Here is a 12,300-nt window from a genome sequence, read left to right on the forward strand (position 1 = left end):
TCATTAAAAGGGGGAATAAAACATAGTGACATCAAATAAGTTGGAGTTTTGTGCCTTAAACATCTCAAGTATCCCTCCATGTGCCAATTGATAAAAATCAGCTAATTTACATATTTCTCTTCAAAACAATCTCCCTAAAATCAATGTCAACAAGAGATACTTTGCATTTTTCCCACACACACATATACCATGTATACTATATGAATAAAACAGTAAAGTTCCTAGAGAAAGGCACATTTAAGACTGATTTTAACTCCAGATGTCAGCATTAAGGGTGTAATTTAAAGGTTTTAGACAGAGATCTGGACTCAACATGACAAATGAGGTGACGTAGCCAAACACATGGTTATATTCATAAAAAGGGGAAATAAAACTTCTAGGGAGATCAAATAAGTTGTAGTTTTGTGCCTTCAAAACCTTAAGTATCCCTACAGGTGCCAATCAATTAAAAAAAATAATAAATCAGCCGATATACACATTCCTCTTCAAAAAAATCTCCCTGAAATGAATGTCAACAAGAGATAATCTGCATTTTTTCCACACACACACACACACACACACACACACACACACATTATATTACACCATGTATATATGTATACTGACTAACGTTACAATACTGTATGAATATAACAGTAAAGTTCCTAGAGAAAGCCACATTTAAGACTGATTTTAACCCCAGGTGTCATTCAAGGGGTAATTAAAAGGTTTTAGACAGAGATCTGGACTCAACATGACAAATGCAGGTCCTATATTGTGACTTGAGGTGATGTTGTGATGCAGCCAAACACATGGTTATATTCATAAAAAGGGGGAAATAAAACTTATAGTGAGATCCAATACAATGTGTAATTAAAATGTTTTAGACAGAGACCTGTGCCTTTAAAACCTCAAGTATCCCTACATGTGTCAATTAATAAAAATCAGCCCATTCATGTCAACAATAGATATTTGCTGTTCATTTAGTCCACACACACATTGTATACCGTGTATATATGTATACTATATGCATATAACAGTAAAGTTCCTGATTTAAACTCCAGGTGTCATTCAAGGTGTAATTAAAAGGTTATAGACAGAGACCTGTGCCTTTAAAACCTCAAGTATCCCTACATGTGTCAATGAATAAATACATTTTTTCCCACACAAACATCATATACCGTGTATATATGTATACTATATGCATATAACAGTAAGGTTTCTGGAGAAAGGCTCATTTAAGACTGATTTTAACTCCAAGTGTCATTCAAAGTGTAATTAAAAGGTTTTGTGCTTTTAAAACCTCAAGTATCCCTACAGGTGCCAATTAATACAAAAAAAACAGCCCATTTACACATTCCTCTTCAAAAAATCTCCCTAAAATGAATGTCAACAAAAGATAATTTGCATTTTTTCCCACACACACATATAATATATGAATATAACAGTAAAGTTCCTGGAAAAAGGCACATTTAAGACTGATTTAAACCCCAGATATCATTCAAGGTCTAATTAAAATGTTTTAGACAGAGACCAGTGCCTTTAAAACATCAAGTATCCCTACAGGTGCCAATTAATACAAAAAAAACAGCCCATTTACACATTCCTCTTCAAAAAAATCTCCCTAAAATGAATGTCAACAAAAGATAATTTGCATTTTTTCCCACACACACATATAATATATGAATATAACAGTAAAGTTCCTGGAAAAAGGCACATTTAAGACTGATTTAAACCCCAGATATCATTCAAGGTCTAATTAAAATGTTTTAGACAGAGACCAGTGCCTTTAAAACATCAAGTATCCCTACATGTGTCAATTCATGAAAATCAGCCCATCTACATATTTCTCTTAAAAAAAAACCCTTAAAATGAATGTCAACAAAAGATCATTTGCATTTTTTCCACACACACACATACCGTACACCATGTATACTATATGAATAAAACAGTAAAGTTCCTAGAGAAAGGCTCATTTAAGACTGATTTTACCTCCAGATGTCAGCATTAAGGGTGTAATTAAAAGGGTTTTAGACCCTGGATCAACACAAACACACGTCTATATCATGACATTGCTGCATCTACAGCAGATTGTGTCGCAGCCAAACACAAACCTCTCAAAACGAGGGGTCTTATTGTTCCTTTGCTGCTGTTTCCCCCCACCCACCCCTATAAAGAACCGTGTTCCCCCGTCTCTCACCCACCCGGCCTGGTGATGCTCTGGAAGTAGAGCACCAGCACCAGCAGCGAGCCCAGGCTCGTGGCCAGGAACAGGCGTCCTCCTCTGGGCATCTTCATCCCGACGCCCGGCCCCTCCGCCGGAGCACCGGACCCCTCGCCCTGGCCCCGCCGCGGCTCATACGACCACCAGGGGGGGAAAAAACAAAAGCCTCTCAAAAAGGGAAGAAAAAGAAAAAGAAAAAAGAAAAAAAACCGGCCACCTTCTCCGTTAATTGACTACATTAAATTAAAAAAGCGACCACGACGCCCCGGACGAGAAGGCGGTTTGAACGACACAATTAAGATGATCCCTGAGACGTCCACGCTGGTTTTATGAATTACATATCCACCTTAAATAACACGTTATGTAACTTTTAAAAAAAACAGGGTGATATAAAACGTTGTCTCTCTCCCACATCTATCTACATGGAGCCTGAAGTTTTGACGAAGCGACAAACTTTTTTCCTCCGCCGAACATGGACGGGGCACGGTGCCATGACGTCACACCCACCGCGGCGCGGCGCTGCGTTCACGAGCAAACGGGACAAACGGGAACCCGCATCGCGTAAATTAACTCCGCTCCCGCGGCGGCGGGGGATCTGATCTGCGCTCTTGTTAGGAGAGTTAAATAACACGAAGGGGCACGATTAGGATCTAATGTCAGAAAAAGATGAACACGGGTGAAAAGTTCCGCCTTTTTTTTTTTTTTACTATTTTTACAATGACAGCCGCACAAAGAGGGATACTTACCAGTGGTTCGTGAAGGCAGCATTTACAATCACAGCACGGTCATTCTTGTCGTTATAATGAGAAATATTAATGGTTTTATTAATTAGATTTGAAAAAAAAGAAGAAAAAAAAATGTTTTTTTACATCAATTAAAAACTTTTTACTTAACTTTTTTTTTTTGCACCATAAAAGAGAAAAACAAAAACAACAACTAACAGACAAAATTAATATTCAGATTCAGATTCAGAAAAACTTTTTTTTTTTTTTAATTAAAAAATTTAAAAAAATAATCAATTAAAAACTTTTTCCTTTTTTTTTTGCACCATAAAAGAGAAAAACAAAAGCAACAACAAACAGACAAAAGTAATATGTGCGGGAGAGGTTAAAAAACCCTGTACGGGCTTATAAGAAGCACCTCCCCAAGGAAATAAAAGAATTGACAAATAAATCAACAACAACAATAATACTGGTATTCACAAAATAAACAAGAAGCTATAACAACAGACAATAAGAAAGCAAACAACATGAGCAGGGAACGCAAAAGAGTATGTAGGGTAATAATCCACATCTTACATACTGTAAAATAAACGTTTAAGAGTCTTGATTTAACAGAATATATTTAGGTCTTAACTTAAAAATTTTGATAGAAGAGGATGATTCAACAATGAACTGATAGGAATTCCACATTAACGATCCTCTATAAGCAAAAGAGAACTGGCTGTGTGTAGTGCGACAAAAAGGGGGATGAAGTTTATTACTGTGTCTTGTGTTGTAGGAATGGACCTGAGAGTTGGCTGTAAAGAATTCATGAAAAGATTTGGAAAGCAAGTGGGAAAGATGGATACATTTATAAATAAATATGCATGATTGAAATATGTTTATATCGTATACTGACAATATGTGAAGTTTCCTAAACAGAGGGGCAGATGGAGACAAATAATTAGATAAATAGATAAAAACTGTCAGAAATTAGAAGAATTATGGCACTTTTCCACTAATACCTACTCATCTCAGCTCGGCTCGACTCAACTCGGCCTAGTTTATTTTCCATTACAATTCAGCACCTGGATCAGAAGTAGGAGGTTGGAGCAAAGCTGCTGTGACGTATTTGATTGTGTGATCAGTGGTCTTCAACCCTGGTGCTCGGGACCCCCTGTCCTGCATGTTTTAGATGTTGCCCTGCATCATTACACTTGATTCTAATTAATGGTCCTCATCAGCTTCTCATCCAGGTCTGGACAAGTGTGTTAATGACACAGTCCTTTTTATCACGGTGCGCTGAAGCAGGGTAGCATCTAAAACATGAAGGACAGGGGGTCCTGAGGACCAGGGTTGAGGACCACTGATCTAAACGAAGAAGAAACATGGAGAGATGGAGGAGATGATAGATGTGCTGCTGGGTCTGACGCCTGTGTTCAATATCAAATTAAAAAATGAGAGAAGCTTCAAGCGGCAACGCTTTTTAATTTTTTTTTAGTTTGTCTCGGCGCTGCTGAAAAGTCCGTTGGTAGCCGCGAGCAGCTATGAAGTGACAGAGCTCCTGGTATAGCACTTTTCCACCAGCACCTACTCGGCTCTACTCATCTCAGCTCGGCTCGACTCAACTTGGCCTGGTTTCTTTTCCACTACAATTCATCACCAGGAGCAGAAGTAGGAGGTTAGAGCGAAGCTGCTGTGACGTATTTGATTGTGTGATCTAAAGGAAGAAGACAACAACACTAAAGATGGAGAACCTGGAGGAGATGATATATGTGCTGCTGGGTCTGTGGCTTGTGTTCGATATCAAGTAAAAAAATGAGAGAGAGAGAAGCTTCAAGCAGCAATGCTTTTTAATTTTTTTTTAGTCTGTCTCGGCGCTGCTGAAAAGTCTGTTGGGAGCCACGAGCAGCTATGAAGTGACAGAACTGGTGGATCTGGTCGTTCATTACCGCCCGTCTACATCCGTTTTTAATTCTCTCCTCAGCACCAGGTTTATGAACATCTGCACCTCAGAGTTGGATCACCAAACAGACTTTTGCACTGCCATTGCCTGTTGAATAAAATGACGAAGCCGCCGTCAGAGTCGCTCCTCGAACCTCGGCAGAGTAGTTACAGAAAAGTATCTACTCGGCACGTTAGACCCCTGGTGGGAAAGAACCAAACCGAGTGGAGCCGAGCCGAGCCGGGCTGAGTAGGTACTAGTGGAAAAGTGCCATTAGACTCTAAAAATGTTAAGCTTGCTTTAAAAGCTTACCTGCTGAGAAATCAGGATCAGCAGTTTTAATTTTATCTGAAGTTGCAAATTCCAGCTGGGAAAACCAGCATGAACGTGTTCCACATATGTTCACAAAGCAGCGTCGCTTTAACACTCAAAGGGGGGAAGGGGGTTCTGACATCTGTCAGACCATAAACAGCCGTAGCCTACACATTTCTTCATGATCCAAACACAAATAAGTCCTGTACTTTGAAACTGTTCCACCCCCATGTGCAATTTTATTTGCTAGCACTAACTGTGTCGCAGCAACGTAATTTGCTGACACTCAGATTTAAGTGTCAATAGTGGAAAAATGTCCCAACTTTTGACACACAACGCCCCCTACACAACACGTGTTTCAAATGAGTGATGCTTGACATACCACGTACGATGTTACTCACAGGATAAGTGGAAGTTAATAATGGATGAAAAATTCATTTAGAGAAAGGCACACAATTATTAAGAGGTGCTAAATCCCTGCACAAGGGCACAAAATAACCAGCAAGACACACAATAGCTGTGTCCCAATTCAGGGGCTGCGTCCTTCGAGGGTTGGATTTGAAGGCCGATTACATCACAGCGGCGCGCCGAAGGCTGTCCCATTTCGAAGGCTCCTTCAAATGCAGCCCAAATGCAGCCTTCTTTTCCCGCTGTTTGAAGGATCCATCGGTTGTATCCTCCGCGGCCCACCATATCCCAAGATTCATTGCGCACAGTCAGAAAAATATTTTCAGATTCAAATTTTTTCAGAAAAATATATTATTACAGTATACAAAGATGGTTATTATTATTATTAGTATTATTATTATTATTATTAGTATTATTATTATGTATAGTATATTATATTATTATTAGTATAGGTATCTGATAGGTGAATGGATGAATGAATGGGATGCCTGGGTCTGGGGCCCTCCGTTGTCGGGCCTGCACGGGTGTCGCCTTGTTGGGGGGTTCCCTCTCTCCGGGCCCGTCTCCGGTCCCCCCCGCTGCCTCTGCGGCGGGGCGCCCCTCTGGTCTTGGGGGGCTACTTTCGTGGGGGACGGGTGCGCCTGCCCGCGTCGGCGGCCGGGGCGGCTCTGTCTCTCCGGGCAGGCTGGCCCCCTGCCGGGTGGGGGTCGTTGGCCTGAAGGGTGAGGGCCTCCTGGCCGCGTGTCCGGCCCGGACCGGGTGGCCGGGGATCGCCTGGGTCGCGGTCCGCCGCCGCGGGGTCCCTGGCTGCTTCTTCCCGCGCCGTGGGGGCCCCGCCCGCGGGCCCCCTCGGCCGCCGCCGGGGGGGGGGGGGGCCTCGCAGGCGGTGGGTTGCCTCCTTCCTACTTCTCCCCTCTGTGGGGTTGCCGGTGGCCTGGGTTCCGGGCTCTTCCGTGTCGGCCTCTGGTCTCGCGGGTGGCGGGGTTGCTCCCCCCCCTCCCCCACTATAGATACACTTCAGGTGGAGCTTTGTTTGGTTTATTACACACACACACACACACACACACACACACACACACACACACACACACACACACACACACACACACAGTCACTTAGTCACATGCATATACACACACACACGCATGATCATATACATACACACACACACACATAGACATACACACTGGCTTGTTCACCTGCATGCTGGCTCTCTAGTTTTTGGGTTTAGGTAGCGGTAGCGATAGCTTAGCTCAGACTGCGATCAGATCTCAAGATTTAGGTCGATTGCTGTTATTGTTTTGGTTGGCTCCGTGCCGGTTTCGTGCTTTGTTTGTGTTTTTTTTTTTTTGTTGCAGATTTCCAGTGCTTGACGTGTGTCTCCGTGTGTTCCTGCTTCCTGGATTGGCAGTGGATGTCGTCACCCCCCCCCAAAAAAAAAAAAAAAAAAAAAAAAAACACTGGGTTTGTATGTGTATATTTATGTATGTGTACGCATTTGTGTGCGTATATATATGTATATATATTAAATATAGTAATAATGCACATATATACACTTTTGGTTTCTACCGTCATGGTATCAATCAATAATATGTGTGCAGACAAGGTAAAAAAAAAAAAAAAAAAAAAAAAAAAATTTATTATTTCCACCGGACACGCCTCTCTTCCTCCTCCAACAAAATGAAAAACAAAAAAAAAACAAAAACAAAACTTCTGGCTCCATTTCTTTTTTTTTTTGGTTCTTTCTTTCTTTTCTATCGTGTTTTCTTTCTTTCTTTCTGTCTATCTTTCTTTCTTTCTACTTTGTTTAGTGACGTTGGACAAGGGCGTGAACAGCTGGTGACGCAACCAGGAAATCCCCCGCAGGCTAGACCGTCTCATTTCACTAGCGTCCGTCCAGCCTTCGGTATGGCCTTCGCGGCCTTCGAAGGCGTGGCCTTCGAAGGCGTGGCCTACGAAGACCGCGTCCTCAGAAGGACCCAGCCCCTGAATTGGGACACACCTACCGACTACAATCATACATAAGCATTTAAACATCACAATACACTAATTTCCCCAAGTTGTGCTCAGACAATCATCTCCAAATCAATGGCAATAAAACAAAGGAATTACTGGTCAGCCCTCCCTCAGCATTATAAACACCCAAACAGTTGAGACAGTGGACACTTTCAAATATCTTGGAATAACTCTGGACAATAAACTCACCTTTGATCAGCACACCGCGGACATAAAACAAAGAAGCCAAAAAAGGCCGTTGGTCGAATTTAAAGGCCTATACGTTGCACCCCACCTCCTGTTACTACTCTACCAAAGCATCATTCAGCCCATCCTTCTGTATCGTCCGGCATGTTTCTCCAATGTGCTATCTGTCACCAACCGGGAAGAACTCAAATGCATCACAAACACAGATGTTAGAATAATCGGTCCCCCATACCCAACTTCACAGAACTAAATAACAAGTCCATCTCACGACCACTTAACACCATAGTACGAGACATCACTCACCATCCGAACCGCAGGCCTGCTGATCCGTCTGTCCTCTTGTGTGCTGTCATTTAAGTTCGCTTTGCTCTACTGCCCTTATTTTTTAACAACTTGTGCTTTTTAGTATTTTACCTCTTTTCTTATCATTTTATTTCATTTTATTTGTTATTTAAGCGTACTGTACTCCTAAATTAAATACTTATGAGTTTTGAAAACCGCGCAAAGTTATGGATAAGCCCTGAATGCAGGCATTGTGACGTAGAATTGTCAAGTTGGTTTGATTCACAGCACGAATCGGCACAGATTACTTTGTAATATTGTATTTTTCCCGGTCTTTGTACGTTTTGACCGTATACAGTAGAAACGTAATTCTCATCAGTTGTATGAAATAAGACCTGGAAACAGGCATTGTGGCATAGAATTGTCAAATTGGTTTAATTCACTGTACGAATTGTTACAGATTACTTTTGTAATACTGTATTTGACCCGGTCTTGTTATGTTTTGACCGTATAAAAAAGTAATTCTTGCCATTGTAAGAATGAGATGTGTACCTGCTGTACTCTACTGCCCTTACTTTTTAACAACTTGTGCTTTTTATTATTTTACCTCTTTTCTTACCATTTTATTTCATTTTATTTGTTATTTACTGTTTAATTGTGTCTTGCTGCTTTTAATGTTGATGTAAAGCACTTTGAATTACCTTGTGTTGAATTGTGCTACACAAATAAACTTGCCTTGCCTTGTTGATGAAATGTACTGCAATTGAAGACGAATCTTCCTAGGGGACAAATAAAATAAAACTAATCTAAATACGAAGATGCAAAAGGACTTGAAAAACATACAAGATTTTCAGAAACATACTACAAAGAGATGTGCAGTACCTGAACCATTATCTCATACTCTTTCAATGCTTTGCATGGATTCTGACATATATGACACCCAAACCTTGACTAAGCTCACACAAAAGAGAGAAAGTATTACTTTGAAATATAATTAAATGAGGGAACACATGTTCAACAAACTACAAACAGATCAAGATGCCACACATGGAAGGAAGCTGGAGTGAACTGAGTTGATTTAAGCCTCTCTGAGCAACACGGAACCACTGTACTGTGGGTCTGGGTTTTACAGCAGATCGATTTCTAAATCAGGACCAAAAGTGAAAAGACGTGGCAGAAACTGAGCCGCTGGGCCGGTTCCATGCACACCCTCTGGCACTGCCAGAGCTGAGCGTGCTGTAATTACACACGTACCCACCATTAGCCCTATAATACACACTTTACCTCCTGGGCTTCTTGGAGACACTTAACAGAGATCTCAGACTTGCAAATGAGAGAGTCGTAGGCGGCGATGGCTCGGCAAATTACGTGGTTGTTGGGACAATGTTAGCTTTCACTACTCAACCCTCTGTAGCTGATGGTTTACTGACCACCCACGGGGCTCCGGCTAACCGTTACCTGTCACCGATGAGCCCACGGCAGCCCGAGCAGTTGGAGGATCAGCAGCAGCACGCCAGCTCTGGTGAAGGCTCCTGAGGGATTTCTCTGGATAGTTTGCAGCCCCAGATCAACGGGCCTGTGAGAAGGCTCGCCACCTGTCCTTTGAAATACGGAATTGTTCCGTAATTGGGAATTAAAAGTTACTGTACGTTCCGTATTGAACCACTACGGACATATATTATGTTCTTATTTATTGATGTCATAATATACAGGTGAAGGTCTGAAAATTTGAATATATTGCAAAACTTAATTCGTAGTAAATTCAACTAAAGGTGAAACAAATATATTATATCTCACTACATTCAAAGTGAGATATTTCAAGCCTATATTTGTTATAATTTTGGTGATTATGGCTCACAGTTTATGAAAACCTCAAATAAAAAATCTCTATATTATGAAATCAATAAACAATTCAATCATCAAAATTATAACAAATAAAGGTTTAACACATCTTGCCTTTCATGTAATGAGACTATGTAATGTATTAGTTTCACCTTTTATGTTGGATTATTGAAATAAATTAACTTTTACTGATGTGGACATACATATCATAGGAGGCTATTTCAGTTGCTAGTATGGTTGTCTGTCTGTACAGTCATGCAAGTTCAATGCTATTAAGGCACTTTAAACGTTAAATCAAAGCCTTTTGTTTTTTCATATAAAATAAATACATTTTTTATGCAGTTTAGAAGTTTTGGGGATGTTTTTTTGGCGCCTGCGCTGCTGAAATCGGGGCGTCTCTTATTTCTATTTCTGAAAGGTGGCGACCCTACCTGTGAGTCACGTACAGAAAGACGGGTAGCTTATCACCTGCTGGCGTAGAAAACATACAATGTTACCTGTTACTGCAGAGCAGAAATTCAGCAAGTTCAGTAGTATGATGAATCACCTCCAGCATACAGTAGGTTTACACTCAGCGACCACTTCATTAGGTACACCTGTACCCTTTTCCACCAAACCGGTTCTAGGGCTGGTTCTGGGCCAGTGCTGACTTTGGAGTGTGTTATTGCCAAATTTCTGCAACTCACTCTTTTCCCAGTTCGTAATTGTCAGTTCATCGTGTTAATTAACCATTTATCAGAAACTGGTCCATTACAGCAAGACTGAAGGATTTGTGAGTAATCTTCCATCGAAGAAGGAAAGAAAAACCCACAATTTTTGCTGAAATTATTTAAAACTGACCAATAATCAGAGGTGGGTAGTAACAAGAGAGGAAGAAGAAGAAGAAACTGTTCCTCTTACTCCGCTACATTAGGCTACGTTGAGCTGTTACTTTTCTTTTATCCCTTTTATCCGCGTACGCGTCAATCTCATGACATCACTGGGAAATTCTTTGGGAAAAATGTTTGTTTTTGCATGTTTTGTCACATTTACACAGACTCAAACACACACATTATATTTATATGAGTTCATGGGCTTGTTCTAGTTCTGCATGTTTAAAAAAGAAAAGTACAAAGGCTTGAAATTTTGTGCTACTTGTGCTTAATAATTTTTTTTATTCTGTTATTATATTTATTTTATTATTTATTAAAGTACTTGAATTTACTTTAAGATTATTTTATTTTAAGCTATTTTTTATTAATTTTCATTTATTTTATTATTTTATTGATTTAATTTGCCTGAAGATGATTATTTTGTACTTTTGTCTGTTTGAATGGTTGTGTTAAAAAAATAATTCAGACGTTACTCAACAGTTACTCAGTACTTGAGTAGTTTTTTCACCAAGTACTTTTTTATTTTTAATCAAGTAATTATTTGGATGACTACTTTTTATTTCTACTTGAGTCATATTATTCTGAAGTAACTGTATTTTTACTTGAGAACAATTTTTGGCTACTCTACCCACCTCTGCCAATAATAATACATAATAATTTACTGAACATTGACCAATGTAAGTCAGGTACTGCGTTTGGATAATCTTTAAACAGAATCATTCAATGAACAAAAAAAAAAAAAACGGTTTAGAGTTTTTGGTCTATGTTCACAAGATGCAAAAAATGAAGCCTTCAAAGAAAATAAAATCTACTGTGAAACGTGGAGGAGGCTCGGTTCTGTTCTGGAGCTGCTCTGCTGCGTCTGGTACCAGGGTCTTGGATCTGTGCAGGTGCAATGAAAATCTCAAGACCATCAAGACGTTCTGGAGACAAACGTGCTGCTACAGTTACAGAGACGTTGGTCTCAGTCGCAGGTCCTGGGTCCTCCAGCAGGACAACGACTCAAAACACACAACTAGAACCAGACCAGAACCACTCAGAACCAAACACTGGACCGTTCTGAAGTGTCCTTTTATGAGTCCGGGTCTACTTCCTGTTGAACATCTGTGGAAACATCTGGAACCTGCAGTCTAGAGAAAAACCCTTCACACCTGATACATCTGGAGACGTTTGTCCATGAGGACCAGAACTCCAGTATTCTGGTCTGGACTGGTGCTCAGATCTCTCTGGGAGTCACACTCATCGCTGGATTGCAGTGATCGACTCAAAAGGTTCTGGAACCAATATTGAGTTGAGCATCCCATAATGTTTGTACAGGCCGGAGTCATTAGTTGTTTGTTTTATTGCTGCTCAGATGTTAGAAACACATTTCTTCTCTCTTCTCAATTCTGAGTCGAGTGCGACACACAGACTCTACTGCTATTTTGATCTTATTGTTTCTTAAATGTGTTTTATTTTCCTGCTTTCAAAAGATTTCTGTTCCATTGTTATCCGATTTTAAAGCCTTTTGGTGTTTTGTTTTTAAATGTGCTA

General features: G+C 40.5%; 1 protein-coding gene across 2 annotated transcripts in view; it reads right to left on the bottom strand.

Annotated features, from left to right (window-relative positions):
* The window catches only part of si:ch211-236h17.3 (carbohydrate sulfotransferase 11), a 35,392-nt gene extending 32,759 nt beyond the window's left edge, over window positions 1–2,633 (bottom strand). For both annotated transcript variants that reach the window (XM_061735072.1, XM_061735071.1), the window contains exon 1: window positions 2,184–2,633. In XM_061735072.1, coding sequence (XP_061591056.1) covers window positions 2,184–2,277 — 94 coding nt within the window. In that variant the 5' untranslated portion in view covers window positions 2,278–2,633. The remainder of the gene's footprint in view (window positions 1–2,183) is intronic.
* Between the last annotated feature and the right edge of the window lie 9,667 nt (window positions 2,634–12,300).

This window comes from Cololabis saira, chromosome 12 (assembly GCF_033807715.1).
Source record: "Cololabis saira isolate AMF1-May2022 chromosome 12, fColSai1.1, whole genome shotgun sequence".
Classification (NCBI taxonomy): domain Eukaryota; kingdom Metazoa; phylum Chordata; class Actinopteri; order Beloniformes; family Belonidae; genus Cololabis; species Cololabis saira.